This window comes from Varroa jacobsoni, unplaced genomic scaffold, assembly GCF_002532875.2.
Source record: "Varroa jacobsoni isolate VJ856 unplaced genomic scaffold, vjacob_1.0 scaffold_555, whole genome shotgun sequence".
NCBI lineage: Eukaryota > Metazoa > Arthropoda > Arachnida > Mesostigmata > Varroidae > Varroa > Varroa jacobsoni.
The window spans coordinates 368,073-390,392 of NW_019213457.1; the positions used below are offsets into that span (position 1 = coordinate 368,073).

The 22,320-nt window shown below is 35.6% G+C and overlaps 2 protein-coding genes across 7 annotated transcripts; both read right to left on the bottom strand.

Annotated features, from left to right (window-relative positions):
- Nucleotides 1–2,315: 2,315 nt before the first annotated feature.
- Nucleotides 2,316–8,368, bottom strand: LOC111261428 (uncharacterized). 4 transcript variants are annotated; one of them, XR_002680968.2, is made up of 6 exons: nt 7,936–8,368; nt 7,588–7,791; nt 6,283–6,498; nt 5,800–5,887; nt 3,057–3,495; nt 2,316–2,789 (listed from the first exon to the last, which is right to left on the bottom strand). XR_002680968.2 is itself a non-coding variant. In XM_022834911.2 (6 exons), the coding sequence occupies exons 2-6, from the start codon at nt 7,660–7,662 to the stop codon at nt 2,684–2,686; spliced, it is 732 nt and encodes a 243-aa protein (XP_022690646.1). In that variant the 5' UTR covers nt 7,663–7,791; nt 7,936–8,368; the 3' UTR covers nt 2,316–2,683. The 4 variants fall into 4 exon arrangements, 2 of the variants coding, with proteins under 2 accessions (XP_022690646.1, XP_022690644.1); XM_022834911.2 differs by having other exon boundaries at nt 2,316–2,786; nt 3,246–3,495; XM_022834909.2 differs by having other exon boundaries at nt 3,246–3,495; nt 7,936–8,367.
- An 8,011-nt stretch (nt 8,369–16,379) lies between these two features.
- On the bottom strand, nt 16,380–21,201 carry LOC111261426 (uncharacterized). Of its 3 annotated transcripts, none has more exons than XM_022834907.2 (4): nt 20,951–21,201; nt 19,042–19,401; nt 17,838–18,160; nt 16,380–16,860 (listed from the first exon to the last, which is right to left on the bottom strand). In XM_022834907.2, the coding sequence occupies exons 1-4, from the start codon at nt 21,099–21,101 to the stop codon at nt 16,729–16,731; spliced, it is 966 nt and encodes a 321-aa protein (XP_022690642.1). In that variant the 5' UTR covers nt 21,102–21,201; the 3' UTR covers nt 16,380–16,728. The 3 variants fall into 3 exon arrangements, with proteins under 3 accessions (XP_022690642.1, XP_022690640.1, XP_022690641.1); XM_022834905.2 differs by having other exon boundaries at nt 16,380–17,080; nt 20,951–21,195; XM_022834906.2 differs by having other exon boundaries at nt 16,380–17,080; nt 19,042–19,200; nt 20,951–21,191.
- Nucleotides 21,202–22,320: the final 1,119 nt, after the last annotated feature.

Below are 22,320 nucleotides of genomic sequence, written 5' to 3' on the forward strand. Positions count from 1 at the left end.
AAGTTGTGTTAATAGACGCAATAAGAGAGAGGAGCATCTCTCGATATTTTTCAAGTCTAATCGCCTCCTACCTTCTTCACATCGCCATCATTCGTTTCCGACAAGAAAATTTGTAGGGCCTGCAAGAGTGCTCGAAGGGTGGAAACTCAATCCCTGTTTTGAATTATGAATTGTAATTAGATTCTGGAGCTTTTCGAGCCAGATCGGATGCAAAGTATGGCCCATCTGGATGAAACAGCTATTGGAATTTATAGAAAGCAAAGATAGTTCACAGAGAGAGGCGTAAATTGCTCTAAAAAATAAACAAATGGATGGTAGCGCACGGACGGCGATAGAATTGCGACGTGTAAAACAGACATGGCCAACCTTGCATGGAAGTGTGTTTGCCTGGATGATTGAGAACAGGAGTATATAGGTGCAAAGAACGAATGTGATGAACAAGGTTGGGAAAACAAACGAGCTCGAAGAAAAAAGGAAAAAGGAGGATAGCCGTCCGGAACAGGCTTAATCACAGGTTTAAAATAATTAAACTTACCAACAGCTAACAGGTAAAAGTAGTCACACTGGCACTCCACCAAAGTAATGGAGCATAAATGGTTCCAGTGGGAACAGAGGAATGAGACATACAACTGACAGTTACTGGACGCGAATTTTACGCGTTTGGTAAAATACCTATGTGTAAGGCTTCAAATTAATACATGAAACATTATAAGGTTAGTTAAAGTAAATCAGTGTTGCTACTTTAGGAGTGCGACTCATTTTTCGTTTAAGTGACACTTGACTCGTCCGTTGAAAGAGCGATTCGTCCCACAATGTTGGAGTCACAAGACTTAGTATTTGCAGTTAGGTATCCGAAAAGGTGCGGAATTACCGACCTTGTCATTGCATGCACATGTATGACCTGATTTTGTCCAACGCAGTGTACATTTAATTCTTAAAGCCAAGTTTCGAGCCTAGTGAAGTCTGAAGAGACCCACATGGAACTTTTGGATATACAGGCAATGTGTTATGTAGCCTCTTTTAGGTTAGGCTGAGTTGTACCCGCAAATATCATGCTTTATCGACTTCGCTGCTCCGTATTATATAACAAAAAGAAAACGTTAGGCTCATCAGGAAATTATGTTAATTTAATCGTTTATTATTATTTATTTTATTGATTAATTATACGTTATTTAATTCATTCGTTTCTGACTGTGACAGTTAATGCAAATAGAATTGCAGACGTCATAAGGACATCTTATGTGGTATATCTATCTAGGTAATTACTCTTTGCTGAAAACTGATGTTTAGCCTTTGTGCTTTAATGGCTCAGAGCCTTGACTGCATAGGTTACGTATTAAGTAAATAAACTACGCTCGATAAAATAAAAGCATACATAATCAAGCACTATGAACTAGTCAATGATAATAATGAATTCTGAATAGCGCGTGGCTTGTACATAAACGCGTACGGGCACTCGAATCGTCAATGTTGTAGCAGCATAATCGTACTTATATTCCAGTAATCGTCGAGCTATTAATTGAAATATTTTTCAATGCTGCCTCCATTTAAACTTACTTTTACCGTTCCTGCAGGTGCATTTTTCTTTCCCGCATTTAAGTATAATCCTGTCTATTGAAAACTAAAACCCCAATGCCACAGCCTCGTTGCATGGTATTGCCGCCAAAAGGTTTCAACCCTTGAAAATTGGGAATATTTCAAGTTGTATTACGCTTAACTCACACTGAGTTTTTTTATGTTGAGCACCATAGTACAGTATATTCATTTTGCACTTAATATTTATTGTACTATATTTAAAATTTAATGAACTGCGCAACACTACTTCTAAGAAAAGTAATGAAACTTCAATACTCGCATTCTCCTATAGATACGTAATTAATCATTGTTAATAAATGTATCCGTATTTATCGTCTTCTGTGATTCAGAACAGTGAGTTTGAGAAGTGGCGTTTAAATTTATCAGAGAGAAAATACACCAACTTTATTAAGACATACGCATCTATTTAATCCATCCATTGTTTAACGTACCACTTACTATGATGTTACCAACTTATCCCGCATTATCTACGTCACCTTGATGTTTTTGTCTTAAAATCTCTAGAGTACATATCTACACGCTATAGTCTACATGTGCTTGCCTTTGTTGTGGAAGCGCGGCCATTTGACCATTAATAACTCAAGTTACTTCCATAGGCAACTACTTGGCTAAAATTGTGTAAAATGAAACATGTTTGCCGATAATACCTGCGAATAACGTTGAATTCATTAAAAGAACTGGCTTATTTTATCTGTTTTGGTACAGTGACCGAATACACGTTCTTAACTCTGCATCTTCCTTAAAACTGTTTATTAGTTTCGTTTCTTTAATCCATTCGCCTCATACACATATTGTTATTGTACCGTCTGTACGTTCATACAGATACTATTATTTCTCTGCCCTATTAATGCGCCACATTATTTATATCCACATTGGGCGTGATAAATTTTCACGTACCCGTAAGTCCATACAGGAAATCATACACATATAATGGAAATTGTACACATATAAGTTTTAAAATACAGCTGTTGAAATTATTAATTGTGCTGGCGATAATAGCGGTAGAGCTATATTATATATATCTATAGTCATTATCATAGTTTATTGTATCACATCGATATTAGTTATAATTAGGAGATCGTCTCAATCATCGCCGCTGGCCTTTCGAGCTTCCGCTTCTGCTTCTGACGTTTCCTGCACCAGAGTTATTATTCGTGCGACCGCTGCTACTACCACTAGATACTATGCCGCTGCTGTTACAATAAAAGGGTAAAACACAGAACAACGAAAGAAAAGATTATGGAAAATATGTAAAACGAATTCGATGATGGCAACTCAGGGAACATTCATGTCAAACTTAAATTTGCTTGTATATTAATTTTCAAAAATCTAGAAATCTAAGACATCGAGCCAGTGCTTTACGTGTTTTGGATCATCATCCCTAAACTTGAAATACATTTGTGACCAACTTAAAAATGTCCTCTTTTTTGGCAAGCTACAAGTGCAACACGATTGTTTACCTTGTATTGAGGTTGATGTTATTTTGTTGTGCGGATTATTGTTGTTAATGTTGTTGTTGTTGGCTAAAGATGCTCTGCTGCTGTTTCAGCTGGAACCCATTGCAGCTTAGTGTTTGCTGTTGTTGTTGCTGTTGTTAATGTTGATGTTGAAGTTGCAGGGTTCATCATCCGAAGCTTCGTCACTCTCACCTTTTGAGCTTTTTTTGAGCAGTTTTTTGTTTCTTAACTGGAGGTCCGCCATGCGCATTATGAGATTTATGGCTTCCTCCTCCTCCGCCGAGCGAGGCTGGAGGGTGTGGAGGTGAATGGCCTCCGTTAAGACCGGCTGTTGTTGAACAGTTTGATGATGACGAAGTAAACGACGAAGCAGATGAAGCATTTCCGCCCCCTCCCCCTCCAGCACCACCACCGATAGCACCGCTACGATCTCCACTACCGCCTGCACGAAATCACGAGTTAATGAATATACCTCCTCATTAAAGCTATGATAATTTGTACTTTCCATACAGCGTGGTTCAGTTAGTTCAGAGGCGGCACTTGAATACTGAGCCCAGAGTCTTTAATTGAGAACAATATTAATACTTGAATGTAAATATTTATGAGAAAGGCCTTTCAAAACGACACGAGTTGACTCAATAAATATACTGCAATAAAAATAACGTAAACAATGATATCGAATCCCTTAGTTCAATTTTAGCTCAAGTGAACAGCCCAGTATAAATTAAGATAACTATTTTGGAATTTTGTTGAACAAGTTCCATTACGACATAATGATGTCGGTGACATTATAACATTTCAGTATGCAATCGGCAAATCATAGCATAACGTCATTCGCGAATAGAACTAGGCTTTACTAAATTCCTTATATATTTTTCTGATGTATACGGGTTGTTGAAATTAATAATAGTATCAGAGAATTATTAAAATAGCTAAATTAGTGCAGCGAATTGTTGGTTTAGGAAATTATTAGTTTGCCTGACTGAATGCAACGACTCACATACCGTGATTTTTCGTATACCCATGTGATGCAAGTAGGTATAAAGATTGTTCTTATTTATAAAACCTTTACATGTTTTATTATCACATAGTTTTATAGAAATGTGTGCAAAATCTTAAAATATAAACAAAATCTTAAGCAATGCTATAAAATAACTACATCGAACCGGTTGTAGTCCAAGACTGTACCAAAAATGCTCTTTTTGATGGATCGAGTTGAAAAAAATTGTAACCTCGAGTAATAATTGAATAACTCCTTTGTGGAAATCATTTATTAATAAACATGTTAAAATTATTGATTAATAAAAATATTTTATTAATATTATCCTTTTTAGAGCTATGCGGTGGCACAAATCATTAATTAAAAAAGCGAGTCCACTGCTACCTCACTATCAACTGGTTTGTGATTATTTGTCAAACTATTTTTTTTTGCTTTCTTTGGATCCTCGCGGAATCATAGACGAATGTTCACTAGGAAAGCAGTCAAAGGGGTGCTTAAGCTCTTTATTGCATGCTCCAGTACGCCGTCTAATCAGGATCAAATTAAATGTTCATTTTTCTGGATAAAACTCGATACGATTTTAATACCAGCGGGAAGTTGACTCAAATATATATACCACTCAGATTAAACGAATTTTTCGGAAACAATTAAAACAATTATTCATTAAACCAATTTTGACCACAATTAAAACATTAGTATCTTGAGAACAAGGCATTTGCAACACTATTCGCGTTACCCTGTCTGAAATGTCAACTATCCACTAAGAGATAATTCCCTATTTCAAAGTGCTTCCATTGACGGGGTTTCCTTGTCAGAAAAAACAAGCGCAACGTTTTTTCAGTAGATGGAATTGTACAAAAATGGACCGTGAAAAGACCAATTAGCGTGAAGCCTTCTAGGTATTATATTTGTACCTTTTTGTTAACTTCTGGCAGCCATCTTCCGGGGTAATGTGTCTAGATCCGGATCTCAAAGAACACTCACTCACAGGAACCCAAAAGGCTACCACTACAGCAAGAAGTGGCGTGATTCAAAGTTACTTTGGTCAGAGATCTAGTTCGGATTAAACTATATTATTGTTTTCGGTATTTTTTATATATAAACTTTTGAAGTCGTCCAGCAACTTCGTCAATTTATTTCAACTTTTCCTTCAGTGATTACAAATATAAAATTGACTATGACAATAGTTTTTACTCTACACGTTTTATTCAAAACGTAGCACAGGAGTGAGAAACAACTTGGGACTGTAAGTCGGAACCTTATTAATAATATATTCCTTTAAATAAGAACGTTTCGTTTGACGGTCAACAATAATAACCTACCTTAAGCGGAACCATCAGAAACCAGGATCATATTTTTTTATTGGATTTGTGCCGTGGTCTAGCAAGCCACACAGGTCAAACATTTTCTGGCATTTTTTTGCATATCTATAAAAATCAGTCACCGTGCACCACCCGATGCTACGTCAAATCTCCTGGTAGTGCCATTTAGTATTCTTTACAGAAATCAATTTTTGAGAGACCTACAGCTATTCTCACAACTTTATTTCCAATTTGGAAATTCTATAGCTTTTCCTAATTAGCATACATTACACAAGAGAAGTATCTATTGGCCCTTCAAGCGGCCATTTTTATGTAATTTATTCAGATAGTGGCATTTTAGTTTCATAGTGTTATACCTAAGAGCAGTTTTTAATTTGTTATCGGATTATGGAATGAGTGCAATTTGCAGGGAGATACAGCTTACCGTTTTCTTCTCCCTCGCTGTGTGTAGCCCCTGCGGGATCAAGATCATCTGCTGTATCGCCCCCTCCGTCCACCAAGCCTGAGACCGCCTAAAGGATTTGTAGGATAATAAATATTTACTAAATCAGCAACGTAGGTTTGTTAGGAAAACCTCAGATAAATCCAGAAAGACACATTTTGACTAGACTTTCTAGTGGAGGCGAGTTCTTGAACGCAGGGGTCACTTCGAAAATTCGTTCAGATTGTAGAAATAGCCAAAGGCGCTTGAAAAATACTTGCATCATTCAGTTTGTAACAAGCCAGATAAGATGGATCGTTTTAACCTTTACTAGCGGTACTTCATTAATATTACGCTGTTAACAAAAACAGCGTACAAAAAATATAAGATACTCTTTATATGCGCAGCTCTCGACAGATACATGCCTAGCCTGATGCAAACACTACTACACGAAAAACAACAAAAGCGACAACAGTAGAATCTTACCGCGCTTGAAGTAATGGACGACTTTGAGAAAAGTCGCTCAGCATCCTTAAACTTCCTGTTTCGTTTGTCCGCTTTTGAATTCGTCGGCCGCTGAGTCCCGCTACCTCCTCCAAGATACCGGTCCCATCCCCGGATAATGTTCCCGTACAACTGCGTATCTTCGAGATAACTTCCCTCAAATGCATAAATTTGCCGTTCAAGATTTGCCAGCGTTTCCTAGATTTTCACAAACATAAATAAGCACACATTGTTGTATCAGTTCAATATATTATTTCAAATTTTCTGACATTATTGCCTACGACTATGGTGTAACACCCACAGACCGTATAAAAATTAATGAGAAATTCATGCTAAGCATAAAGCCACTATTACGAACAGAATATAACCTATAGTTGTAAACATTCGAAAACAGTTTACAAAAACTTGTAAGTGAATTGATCGCGACGCACTCAAAACACCTTTATTAAATCAGATAAAAAATGAAAAAAGTGTACGCCCAAAACTAAAAGGGATAGACTTTCAACGTACTCCCAATGAATTATCTTTGCTAGATTGATTCCTAACATTAGTTTCACTAACTACCACGTAAGTCTTACAGGCTTAAACAAAATAATATTGATTCTTAAAGTTATTTACGAGAAGGTAGTAGCAGGACAGCAGAACAGGATAAACGATACTTATTGTGCACATGATATGCTGACATACTACTTATCCGTAACAGCTGAAATTATATCAGAGCTATATATCATTAATACTCTAAGTATCACTGACGAAATCCAAATCAATTTTCCAGTATATACTCTATAATTAAAGCAATTATTTGAAAATTATTTTCCGCTCCGCGTTTTAAAATGAGTAAATGTTTGTTCCATAGTATAAAAAAGTCAGTTTGTATATAATACTCATGTGCAATTCGCTTAGACCAGTCCAAGGCGCAAGCAAAAGAATTGACCTTTTTTGAGATATCTAATATAAAACACAGTATCGAAAGGTTTATCTCACTATAAAACAACAGCGTATGTCTAAATATATTATTGGCACCTAGTATAATACATCCAATGTTTCATAAAACACAACTAAAAGATACGCGCGGTGGCAGTCCGCGCCGCTCACTAGCCCGGGGGTGAGCAATCGCGCTAGCAGCGCCATCTAGAGAATATGGCGGCAGCCTGGAATTCCCTCTGATATCATCTCTAAAAGGCCTAGCGACCGGCAATGAAATGGCTAAGACTTTGTAAACTAAACCATTCCCTGCATTTTGCACACACTGAAGAGGATTTGGCTGCGCCAGTATCAAACACTCACCGCGATCTCCGCTTTCCGCTTGACGAGTTCTGCGAGTTCCGCCCTAGAGTCTGGCAAAGTCGAGTTCTTAGCCATCTTGAATGGCAGTGGCAGTAGCCGGACGAACTTCCTTCTGCGTTCTTGCGTTTTGTTGTTGTTGTTGATTGCCGCCAGCTCACTAACAGCTACTTCGATCGGCGATCTGTGCGCTCGGTTCAAGAACGCCTAGAAAAAAAAAGTCCCCGAACCGTAATGAATTATAAAGTGGGATCGTGTCGAGCTCAAAGACGATTTTTTTTTAGAAATTTTTGAAGTATCAATTAGTTCTTAACCACTAAAATTGCGGGGCTCATCCACAATAGTACCTACCCGCCAAATTTGAATATCTTCTGGAACCTATATTAGAATTATCAAGTGGTTCGTTTCGTTCTTCATCTATATTTAGATAGCTCCTCGCTTCCTCAATCCGACAGCTTCACAAATATCTCGCACAGATGTGCCCGGTCTAATAGATTCCCGTGCTGTTTGTTCTTTTGGGTCCTTTTTGGCAGACTCGAGCTCTTTCTTGAATTCGTGAAACTCTTCAATATCTTCAGTTGTCATTTCAATACGTGTTGGATTTCGTCGGAACATTCTAACTTCTTAGCGCAACACTCAACAAAGTTAAAGCTTGCTTTAAAGGATCTTTTACGTAATGTCTTTAAACACTTTACTGGGCACTGTCCGTTAAATATCCCATACATTTATTCAACTGGTGACATCGGTGCAGCTCTCGCTGCACTCAAAGAGGATGACAATAAACAACCCTAATAGCAGACCAATTTTTGTCTATTTTTATTTGCTTTCCAATCACTAGCTGCTAAGGGTTAATGGATGAAGCGCAGACGACACGGTTTTTTAAAAACATTTTTGGCGCCAATTTGGGAATAATCTGGTAATAGTATCATCGGTAAATTATAGGTAATTTAATCATGACGATAATGAATAGAGTAGAACATAGGAATTCAATTTTCACTAGAGAGATTTACACAACCGGACGTCTTAAAAAAAGGTGATAATTTGGTCAATTTATCCAAATAAATAAAAGTCTACAAAATGCATGAATGAGTACATAGAGGTGTTATATGCTCTGCTGAATTCGATGGTATAATAAAGGCGCAGAGCGCTTTCAGGAGTGCGATACATTCGGACCTGTAAGTTGATGATCTTACGAAACTGAATTGACTATCGAATTAAGTTAATGATTTGTCATCGTCTTCGTTTCTGCCTGTCGGATTTTGTATGTGAGTCGCACATTTTTTTACAGACCTTATTTTTAAAAGAACCTTGTCGATTCAAAGGCTCAAATTAGGCTGCTTATTTTTTTTTATAAAAAACTGATATTCGGAGAAAAACCAAGATAGTTCCCCAAATGCGTAACTGCGAAACTAGGCGTTTCTGCATTTGCGACAAAGATAATTTTTCTTCTGTATCTTGAAAATGGTGACTTGTGTTTAACATGAGAGCTCTGTATCTGTTTAAGAGTTTTCTATTGTAGACATAGGTTTCTACTGTCAAAAAACTAAGTATTTGTGTTACGATAATGCAACTAGCGCCGTTACACAATTACTTGTATTTTTGGCGTTGAAATAACGTTTTGTCAATTAACAACTTCATCAAAAATTCGTTTCGCCGTGTTTTTTTTAGCAAAAAAGGGTTCTTTGTGCCTGATATAGGTACTTATTGTGAGACATATGGTAACATGTTATGGTAACCAATGTTATTTATGCCAGAAGAGCCAATGTGCTGGCTCTTTGTTCTAACTAAAAAGCTCCACGGGTCATATTCGACATTTCTAGTATAGCTTGATAACACATGACCCATTGTCTCACAATCTATCTACGAATATGTTATATGCGCAGGTTGTTATTTACGATGAAAACGCTAGCTGTCACATGCCGTAAACTTACGGACGTATACCTAACATAAACCAGCTGAACAAATAAAGCCTTGCTCTAAGATTGCATGTTCTGTGCTGAAAAAAACAAATCGTACTCAGACAGAAATAGGAGTAAGTTCGATTGACAACAAATGAGGTTTTTTGACTTTTGATATATTCTCTTCGCATAAATTCTACTCACAGAAAAAGTGCCATCAATGTGCATAATGTTCATTCACATAAATGATAGACATGTGAGATCAGCAGGATGAAAGTGCTCTTACGGAAATTCTGAAAAATCGTTTTAGTCACATGTTTACTCGTTGTAAAACTGTAACTAAGGTAGAAATGAATATTCTGCCAAAAGCAATCGCCAAAAAACTATTATAATTGATCTGTTTTCTTGGGGAACAATTTTATGCGAGTGTCTCCGTAATATAAGATTTAGTTTCCTAAGGAGTAGCTTCATGCAAGTGCTGCCGTAATATGAGTTCTAATTAAAAAGCGTTATATAAACAGGGTCTTTTCAGTGAACAAAAAATGTTCACAAAATTAGGACTATAGGACCATGTCTATCTTCGCATAGCCGTAACACTGTGATTTGAACCGAATTATAGAACCAATCCAGTTAAAGTGTTCGAGTTGATGAGGTCTTCTTGTGAGAAAAATATTTTATTGTAAGGCAGTTTTTCCACAAATATTTAGCACTAAGCATAAAGGAAACTTTACTTTCGTTTCTAATCCTAAGAGCGAACTAAATAAAAATTAATATTACCCTAATCAATGATATTGCAATCTAGTAATCAGTAGTTACTATAATAAACGCTTAATTACACGTTCCTAGCAACATCATACGTCTAACGGCAATTATTTTTTTTGTAATCAATTCTTTAATATATCTTTAACTCTTTTTTTAGACACAGTTTAGACGAAGCTGGTCTCGTGATAAGATCTGTAATAACTTACACTGGCCAACGATTTTATTAATAGAGCAACTAACAAGTAAGAGAACTAATCATGGACCTAATCTATTATGAGCAGCACTGATTAAACAACTAATACGAAAAAATCTATTGTTGTTTCGAAGTTTACATCTCCAGCTTTGCAAACTAGTTCTCGTTCGACAATTTACGTAACATCTGCCAGCTAAGAATAACAAAAAATTTAGATATGACAGATGGCGACATTTGGGTAGTCGTACAACTATTCAAGAAGTACTGTTGTTTGATTACAAGGCCTATCCAGTTGAGATTTCTTTTGTAGGAATACAATGCATGTTAGAATCTCTCAAAAACGCTTATGAAGATTTTATAGACAAGCGATTGGTCAATCTTCTAGATAAAGGGATCTTTTCGTATCTTGCTAGTCGGTGCTATACAATGTTACCAAGCATTCAGTCTTGCAAAAAAGTGAGCTGTGCCTGTGCTAAAGCAGCCGCTGATTCTGAAATCTTTTCCTTTGTACTATTTGTGGCGCAGTAAGTATATTATCACCCATTAGATATTAGGTACATGGGTGTTTATAAATTGTTACATTACTTACAAACACGCTGACGTCTCTCAAATAGATAGCGAAGTTAGTTTAGAAAATGGCCCCTATGTTTGGTTTGGAACCATATTCCACCTTTGTTGGCCTTCTGCATGAGTTATTAAAAACGTTCGCATTTTCGAGCACTTGTTGAGATATTATCTGGCAGCCAGTTTGAGAAACTGCTTACATCTCAGCTTCATATAATACCCTAGGGAATGGAGAAAAGGGTATGTTATAACTTCCTAAAGCTCAAAGATGATTAAATATTTCCGTGGTCCAAATAGTAGGTTACTTCAAACTGCTTAGAAAAAACAAAATTTTTTAGGATAATGGTTATTCGGCACTACCGGACTTACGACTCGAAAAAAAGTTAAGTGGTACAACTTACTAACCTTAACAGATATGTCTAAACTCTCAGTGAGGAAAGAAAGTTTTTGTGCAATATTTAATACTGATTCAGTATTAAATAAATCAATCCTGATTGGATTCAAAGTGTTCTCCTGTTGAAGAAGTATACTTCTATCATGTATTTATACTAGACTAGTCTAGGGAGCGTATAAATGAGCGTTAAAAAAGTAGCCAAGGACAAATACGGTCACATGGAGCATAAATCTAATATACGTTGTTAAGGGCAGTACCAACGTATAACTAACATGGAAATGAGGAAAAAATATTTAACATGCAAATATATTTTTCTTTCTATTCATTTAAACAATGCGGGACTTTCAAATTCTGAAGAGAAAAAATGTCTCATTGTTTTGATTAATTAACCATCAGTTTGAAATTTCAAGGCAAATAAGCACGCCAGCATTGCCTTTTCCGTTCTTCACCTGCCGGAACCTATATACTGTAGGTTTTCATGATGTAGGTTTCGGGCCATATTGCTTTAAACCGCAATGAAGTTGCCGATGTACTCGCTCTAATGTTATCTACTTTGGTATTAGACATAATTCAACTTTCGCCCTCCTTACTATTGTCTGCCTTCCTGAACTTGCGATTAGAAAAGGAGTACGTCATTGCCTTTTAGTAGTGATTATTAACTACCGTAATGCGAAGTGCATACGCGTATGTGGAATGGCAAACGTCTTGGTAATCAATTGCTTTCTTCCGCCTGGTTACGCTAAAATAATTTCGGCTTCATCTAAAAGCAAACTGCTTTTCGATGAGGCTACGATAGACTGTGTTCGTCGGCGAACCTATTATAAAGTTTTCGAGAAATATCCGGTGCATCGCTATGGCAAAATAAAATATTGTAGTGTATGCATAAAGTAATTTTAATTTAAGCTACATGTATTAATTATTCCTTGGCATCTCATTTAAGCGTATTTAAGGTCTATGGTTTCATGTTCGGGCTTGTGGGGTTCACCTTCAAAAATTTTAATCAGTTGGTAATCTATAGTGTAGAACCCAGTTTTTCCGAGTGTGAATTTCCTTGCAAAATAAGAAATTAATTAATGGCATTTAATTATTCAAACAGTGCTCTTTAAGGGGTACATAAAACAGTTTAAAAACGGTTAATAAAACTCTTGATTTTTCATTTTCAAAATTAAAAAACTTAATACGAACACTTAGTAGAACTCTCCTATGATTCACCCTAGTGCTAGTGGTTATATATATTATCAGAATCGATATTATAATATTTTGTATGTCATGTTTACGATATATTTCGCATGACATGATTTCAGTCTGTATTAAAACACTGCTCTCTACAGCTGAATATGAGCAATCAATGACTATCAAACTGCAGTTTGCTTTCTTTTAGCGCAAGAATATCTATTCGGAGGGTGATCATCTGTCTTTCTGTATCTCTCGAAATACTCATTGAGCGTTTTATGTCTAGCTGTATCAAAATAAAGTACCTGGGGTTCCGCAGATCTAATTAAATTTGATGGTACAAAGGTAGTTGTTACATATTGTGAGCATTATGGTGTGAAATTTTTTTTCAACTTTCAACTCGGAGTTTCTAAATTAACTAGAGAACAAGATATCTGTGCTTTTTAATGCCAAAAAGCGATCATTTAAAGCTAAAAGTATCAAAAATTTTAGGGTCGCTTGCCTCTGTTTTCTCGAGAAAGGTTTAGCTGGCGAATGTAGTAAAGAGAACACACAATATGGGTCAATTTTGAACTTAACAGTAATTCAATGTTACGTGATGCGGCATAATTGTGCCATGTACTAGTGAACTATACTCGCGGCGCATGCAGACCGGTACTTTCTCAGTGCCGCTGCTAGTGTTATGCATTTCGCGAAATAACTTTTGGAAAGCACCTAACAGAATTGTATTTTTTAAATATTTTTTTTAAAATATTTAAAAATTAAATATTAAAAAAATATTTTACTAAAAAAAAAGAAAATATGCTAAACTTTCGACCTCTTCAAATTAAGAGGTTAATCGAATCTATATATCCATCGATAATACAAAAAATGTTGGGTCATAAAAAGGCAGAACTAAACGAGAGGTTAATTTTATCTATTTTAGCACCAAAAGCAATCCAGAGTTGGTCATGATAGACACTTAAAAACAGAATTTACGTCATCTATATAATTACTTAGGTTGACCATACTTACGAGGGCTATTTAGCTTTTGGTTTACATTCTGTGCTAAAACTGCTTGTTTGATAACAATGTGAAATATGGCATAACTTCAACAGTAATTTTAGGTCTTCAAACTCCTTTTTCCTCTATTTTTTTTGTTCCATTAATATACATTTGCGCTTAAATAGGTGATGATTCAAGAACCCTTTCTTTCAATTAAAAAATTGTTCCTATTATGTTTTGCGCGAAATGGAATTTTATTTTACACCTAAGCTTCACCCATGGATGTTCCAAGTGGTAAAAAGCAAGTTTTTTAAGACATTATATATTGCGGTCTCCACCGAGGCCGCAACGCTGTTAAGGTGTCCTTGAAATAGTGGCGTCACTTATGGCAATGACGCTATAGTTAGAGTATAGGGTCACCCGAAATACCTTTGTTAGATTCGAAGGTAACTTCTAAGTGAAATTTTCCAGTACGCATTCATGAAGGGTTTATAAATGAGATAACCTATTTTGGAGTATTATTTAACGCTTGATTACCCGGAAACCAGTATAAGTAAATGGAAAGAAATATAAGCAGCCAACTGGAATTTCTTTGGCCAAATAAACAAGAGCATTAATAATATAATAATAAACGCGATGATAAATTTGTCAGTAAATCACAATTAGAGTAGTTTTGATTTGCTGCTCATTTTATCGGACGCAACAACGTGATACTTCCCATGATTGGATTTATTTTTAACCGACATTGCACTTAAAGCTTTCACTGGTTTCTAGATATCTCTGCAGGTACTACATCTTACCAGGTATCGGTATCATTCAAATGCTTCTGCCGACTGCACACTTTTTTACTGTAGTATCTTCGTGCAGTTGGACTCAGCCCAACTTTGCAATGACACACCGCTTACGTCAAAATCGTCGTGGTATAATTTTCAGGGGTATTTATTATTCTTAATAATATCGTTAATTATTATATAATAATAATAATAATAATAATATATAAAAACAAATGACCAAGGAAAAGTATGCAGATCATTAGAGAATTAGATCGACGTCCATGGAACAATTTATTCCGTCTAATGAATGACTTACATCGATTTTGGGTCAACAAAAGTATTCTCTGGAAAGCTGCGCGCTTTTATGTTGTAATTAGCAATCTCCAGGTAACAATCCAGACCTAATAAAGCGTCGTTTCCGCAAGACGTTGGATTTTTCGAATAAAGTGCCTTATAGCACCAAGGCGAGTATTGTCACTATACGAATACTGCAATGTTTTCAACGGGGGCAAGCTGTTCGTTTAATACGCAAATACAAAGTTATACAGTATTTATTTTGATCTATATTTACATTAGTATATATATTATAATTGAGAAAATAACTCTGAATATTGACTTTTGATATTATTTTAAGTGATTTCAATTACTAGCAACATATTTATGTGACCATGTGCATTGCTAAGCGCATAGTCACGTAAAACACTTCACATACGCGAACTAATTTCGCATTTCTTTTCATTCGCAAAGTGTTTTAGAACAAGACTGGCTTTATAAAACAAGTTAGCATTTTATAAGGAACCCTATTAAGGAGTATCGATCGGCGATTGACAAAGAAAAAGTTAAGCTATTTTTTGATTTGGTTTACAAAGTTAACACGAAACGTGTAACTGAAGTTTAGTTAAGACATTGTTTTTTATGTGGTTGTGTTCAGATCTAAGATAATTGTAGAAAAGCATTTTGCGCCTTAGCATTGAGAAGCATAAAAATTTTGTTCTAATTCCTAAATTTTGACATTAGATACATTTACCTTTTCGTTATTGCATCTAGGAAGAAATACAGTTGCGATATTGCGGGAAAAACGCCCGTCTTAAGCTACCCTATCTTCGATACAGTAATGTAATTTTTGGCTACTTACAGTGCGGCCCGTAATCTCTATAGCGTGCCAACCTTTAAACATCATGTATGTTGCTGAAGCCGTAGGGGACTTTAAGGAAGACAAAGTAAGAAACATCAAACAAATTTAATAAAATGAGAAAAGCACTACTTAGAACAACGAGGCGCACACAATTTATGGTAGGATATTTCAGTGTAGGTATATTAATATCTAGGCCTTTATATCAGATCGTTGAGCGTGCTTTCGGTTAAATTTAAATGAAATGCTTTGCACTCTCATATAATATCTCACTGCTGCATGATTTACTATTCTTCGCTTCAATTTTTATATCGAAATAATGAGTGCAAATTACTAAAAGAAACCTGCAAATACGTTTATAGTAGTCACCCCTAGTTACATATACTCATCAGTTATAATATTTAGACGCAATCATAGAAACGTCAGAAAAAACTTACAACCCTATCTCCACGCGGATTCTCGTTTTTATAACCGTTGTATTTTCTTCGCTTTTTTAAAGATACGTCCTAATTATTGTGGTGGCAAATTTGCAGTAGATAACCTATTTTCCGTACTCGGTGTGATAATAACCAATGTAAGAGAATAAACAATGTATAACACACATAAAAGGATCCAGAAACAACAAATTGTATAACTCAATTTTCTATTCGTTAGAATCCTCATCCCTTGTAATTCTTCTGCGTCTGCACCTATAATATTTGTGACATAACATATGTTAAATGTGTACGGGACCAGAATAAAGCGCGTTATAGTCTCATTGTCCATACTCCAAAAATTGTACGTATAGGCAAAGTTAAATTGCAGATTGATAAACTTAGTTTACTCTTTTACTTCACCTTAGAGTTAAAGTTTTTAATAAAGTTTCAATGCAAAAAAACGCTTGATTTCTAGTATAATTGATACAATAAGGATATTTGCTTCATTTCGGTTAAACTAAGTTTTATTGAGTAATTTATAGAATAGTTACAAAACGACAGATTTTTATGGGGCAAGATGTCTCTTCTTTAAAACATCGCTGCTGCAAATAAAAGATTTTTGTCTAGTCACACCATGTATTATAACTACTTCGTTTTACTACACAAGTTGAATGACCGCAAATACTGGCGTTTTCATGTACAAATTCATAAATCATTTATGTATGTCAATATCCACATGGGTAACGCGCACAAAAACGCTCAGGTGTGATCCTCATGCGAACGAGAGGACTCAGACCTGTTTGCTCCTCGAAGTACTATTGTCCATGCTTTTGACCTCTTGCGGTTGCATAGTAGTCACAAATGTTGAGGTGGGTATCGAAGTGAATGCATTAACAGGTGTTTGTACCGATGAGGAAGTGGTAGCCATCGACGAGTAAGTTCCAGTTCCCGATACCTGTGCTTCATGCCCTGAATGAGATCCGTGACCTGTTAGTAACGTAGAGTTGATTAGTTGTTGTTTTTTGGCGGTTAGGATGCCTTGCAAAACTTTATCTAAGTGTGACAAGCTGTCTGTTTGAACCGGTGCCAAAGCATGTGCCGACGTCGAGGATATTGCAGACATCGCCTGCATTTGTGAAATGGGCATCATCATCATCATTACCGGCTGCATTTGAACCGGTTGAAGAACCTGCTGTACCGACCAAGCCTAGACCAATAAAGACAATGGACGAAAAAATTAAAAGAAATCCGATTGTAATATATCTTGTTTACGTAAAATGAAATGTAAAAAGAAAATTGTTTTTATGAAAATTAAGTAATTAAAATAGTATTTTTGCATGTTTTCCTCCTACGTTAAATAAACGGGCATACGATTCAGTTAGGTTATTTCTGAAGGCTGAACAATATTGCCTATAATAAGTTAAAGTGGTCTTATTCGAAGAGAAAAATAATAATTTAGATAGTAGGAAGTCAAAATTAGTCTTATAGGTTTAATTAAATGTTTATTAAAAACAGTTCTATTTTTATTACCTTTTTTAAATCAAAATATACAATCAAATCTACTTGTTACCAGATGGGCGATCGATTGGATCCAATTTTTAATAAAAATCCAGTTTTTTGCTTTACCCATATACTACTTCTAAGCAGTTTTTACTGTTTATACTTTTTATCATTGCGCTTTAATCTACAAATATGTTAAGAACAGTTCCTGATCACCCTACAACACTCCTAAGAATATATAGTGAGTTAGTCGATGTACTTTGATACGAACCAGATATGAATACGACGAATACTCTTGTGTCGTAATAACACTTCACGTAAGAGATATTGATAGGAACTTGGATAAATATCGATTTACATTATGTGCGTAAGTGTGTATATGAAAGTTATGTAAAGCGAGAATCAAAAGAAGTAGTGTGCAATAAAAAGCTTAGTAACCAAATCGTTCGTCAGCGTACACTTACTGGAGTCCCTGCCACTGTTGAGGTAGGGTGCGGCGATTGTGACGGATGAGATTCGCGCGATGTCCCGAAATGGGTCAATGACATTAGCGGCGATATGATAGACTCAAGCAGTGATGTGTGATTTAAGCCGAAATGGGTTCCATGCGTGTGATTTGACCCGAATTGGGTTCCGTGCGTGTGAATGTGAGCACTATCATTATGAGGAACATGAGGAGGATGTGTATGAGGGCTAATTGTTGTCGATGCAGGGGTTATGGGAGGCCGAAGATCGCCCAGATCAACAACATGCACGGACGATGAGAAGATGACAGCCACCGGTTTGCCTGTCAAAAGGAATTAGGTATGCATGAATCAATAGTAATCATATACAATAAGCCACAAAGGCAGTGAAGGTGGCTTTTGGCTAGACTATCTAAACCCACTAACAATTTTGTAAAAATGATTGTGTGGAACTTAATGATGGCTACATAAGTTTTTGATTGTTTTTGAGAAAATATTATCAGTAACTCAGCGATATAACAAACAATACTTCCAAGTTATTTTAAAATGAATGACTATAACAAGATATTAATTCTCAACTATCTTAGAGATACTGTAGTAGAATTATGAATTTTTATTTGTCACATTCATTTCTTTTATTTTTCCATCGTTTAAACTAATAATGAAATATAACCTGACCTTTGACAAATAATATATGAAAATGAGTTACTTGTTATTTGTTAAAACTGTTATGGTATTATAAATGCGTATATATTATATATATTGAAGAATACTAATTAAAATTTCGGTTATATTGGATGCTCAGCTGTTGTTTATTAATCATTTGCGCAAACCAATGTTAACCTTTCTGTGAAAATGGGCAAACTCGTATATTTCAGTTGCCATGACAAAAATTTACAAATTGATGTTCGAGTCAGTGAACCACCTATAGTATTAACCAGATCCAGCCCCTAGCGACTCATTTCATAAACCTCAAGTTTCGCTTGGAGGACTGAGATTTTCATGGGGTGTGGAGGCCATTTTTGGAGAACACTTATTTTGTGCTGTGTGGGAAACTATGTGTAGACTACGTTGAAAAATCAAACGCTTCAGAATATATACACGCTATAATAAGAGTTGTCAGTGGTTGAACCATTTCCTTTGTTTGTATTAAATAAACCAGCTGTCATTCTAAAAATGTGCAACATATGAATCCGCAACTTACCACCGGAAGGTACTGCCAAAGGTCGACCGCGACTTTCGACACTTTGTAGGTTTCCAGCCAAAATCTGTTGAAGAAGACCAGCTACAGTTTCGTTATCCACTAGAAGGGCCGGAGCGTTGCTAAGGTGAAGTTGGGCTGGTAAAGGAGCTGCGGGCTTCCCTTCAAAGCGATTACGACCCAGAGGAATTCGATTAGGCGTTACACCAACTTGAACCGCAGCATTGTGGTTAAGCATCTGGTGTCCAGAAACCTCATTGGTGATAGTAACTTGAATCTTTTTACCAGGTGATCCCTGGCTGATTACAATAGGGCTATAGTCTACTGCAGCACCAGAAGCGGTTGCCGGTGGTGTTAAGTTTGCTAAATAGAAAATGATGAAAACATAGGGAAAATTGAAACCATTCTCTCAGTTTATTATTTTTCTGCTAAGCTTTAGAAGCTAATTCTACACTTTTTGAATGTTTAAGACGAAATTTAATCACGCCTACTGATGTTTGAAGTAATGATTAGGTTTGGCGAGGAACATCGTTAGAATAGCACCTTCAATGAGCTCTTGATTTTTATGTACGCATTTAGGGCCATGCTGAGATGCTCGATTGGATTGTGCGTAACATTAAATCGCGACCTTTAACAACACGTACAACATAGAAATCGAATAACGCGATGAAAGACACCTTATTTTATCATACTCAATTTCAAAATTAATAAATAAGCTAATCGCTCCTGAATCCTTGTGGTTAAGAGACTATCTATGTACTTCATTATGTTAAATAAATAATGGTGTACATTCAAATATAACTTTTTCCTCTAAGTATTATATATTAAGGAAGCCACAAGTTTCCAAAATGTGTAGACTAAGCGAACAGTACGTCCCATGTTCACCTATACTTATTGCACCCATTTACAACTCAAATGATTCCATACAACAGAGCTAAGTTATAATTTTAAAAGTTAGCGTGCTGCTAACTTTTCTAAACATTTATGAAACCTATTTGCTGTATTATCGAAAAGTGTTCATTTTATGATTTTCAAGGTTGGTATAATAAATGCAAGGAGCTCAAAAGAAAATTTTAAACTAATTTGCGTTCTTTTGGCTGTCTGGTTGTTCAACATTGTCAATTGTATTTTTTTACTAATGGTATTAGCATAAAACTACAGTGTATTACAACCGCCTCTAATGCTGGAGCTGAGATACTCGTATCTTACGATCATACGTAAATAAATAGATAGGATATATTCCACTTAAGTTGTTTTATTTACTTATCCATGAGTTCAAGTGCTCGCTGTTTTTCATTGGAACAATAATAAGAACACATCGAATGATATTGGCAGTTTTATTAAAAATCACAACGTCATCGGCGACGTGGAGTCACATAGCAGTCATATAATGCAAACGTTCACCCTTTAAAACCACTCGTTCAAAAATTTTTCCAAGACCCATTACTTCTGGATATTTATCGGATGAAGGTTTTTAAATGTAGCTAATTCTAAGTTTTTTTGTTAATTATCTTGTTTGGTGCTCATGTAGCTATATATAGGTAGTATAAGCACTCGAATTTATGCTTAAACGCTTGATTAAAGATTTCATATTCAGCTAATATTAATATTTAAAACTACTACCTTGTTAGCTCAGGTAGACCTCAAACCGTTAGCCAAAGATCTACCAGCCAATAAAAATTTATTTGCAAACCAATTCCAAATATTCCAAACAAATTATGGATCAAAATTTGACGCATATAATAATTGTCAAAGCTAACAGAAAATATTAATTGAAACATCAAGTCCATCTTTTGCATTTTGAAGGAACAAAACGGGTACAATTCTCAAAAAAGCAAATGCTTTTGGCGAATATATGTAGAATGTGTATAGAAAATGTTGCACACAGATACAATTCGATAATTTTACTTACAGGCGAAAACTGACGCTACCGTAGGTGTATCATCCGAGCCGATAAAATGCGGTAAGAAACGGTCTTCCACAACAGCTTCCAGTACACCGACATGCACAAGGTATTCAGCGACGATTACCAATGCTGCTGTGTAATGCAACATAGATCTCATTTTTACCGCTGCTCTCACGAAATGGCACGGATCAACTGAAGGACAAAAAGACACTAAGCCTTATGACTGCATCTTGCCCGCTTTTATCTTTGATGCATAATATTTTTGCAGAATGTCCTTTAGTACAAGAAAGTAATCACTTGCGTGCGATTTAAGAACCCACAGTGAGACTTGCATTCATTGTGATGGTCAGGTACACGTAACCGGCACGTACAAAGCAGCACAGTACAGTGCTCTTAAACTACATTTTTGTCTGCATTACCGTACAGTGATCATCTCAATTGTACTAATTTTTTGATTATGTGCCATCATAAAGATTGGTATCGTCCTACGGTTTTTGGTACATCATGGTAATCATCAAAAATATTAATATGCTTTAACTAAGTTATTGGAAAATAAATTAACTGAAAATTTTTAGCATGTCATTATTTTATATTTAAAACAACTGAATCGAAATAACGCTCTTCATCAAAATACTTTTGATAAGGCTGCTATTTGGTGTCTACTATACAAGGTGCTCAGTATCGATTCAAATATGAAATATTCTGCAGCAGGAAATGAGGTGTAAAGTACATTTTGATACAGATATAATCGTAGATTTTAGATTTAAACAAACTAAAAAGGATAAGAGGAATATCAATTGTTAAGATCGAGATATACGATTTAACTGTACACACTCTAGTTTGTCTATGTCTTCTTGTGAGCTTTTCACAAGTTTTAAAAGATAATACAAATGTGTCTTGTATTATTCGAAAGTAAATCAAAAAATTATTACAGTAGTTGATTAGACTTTAACAATCGATGTTTAGATCTCAGTTTTCATCGCAAAATAGAGTGAAACTGCAGAAATTTCAACAAATAGGGCTGTCAAATTATTTTGTATCTTTATGATCTATAAGATTCCTTCCTTTATAAGTAAAATTTGACATGTCATAAATGAGTTAGCTTCAAGACAAAATAGGCATGTCGCGGAAAGAAGTGATTTTATTTCACAAAATAGTTAAAGAATGAGACACGATAAATATAATCACTTGTCATTGTAGTCAAATGTTTAACACTATGTTGGTATCTCATCCATTACTTCATTGGTCTTCATGCCGTTGGCTAGGAAAATGGTCATTCAAAGACGGGGGTATCGCTCCAAAAGTTCAATATCAATGAGTTTCATGGCTTCAGTTTCTTGTTCTCTCTTCAGATCATATTTCAGAAATATATTTTT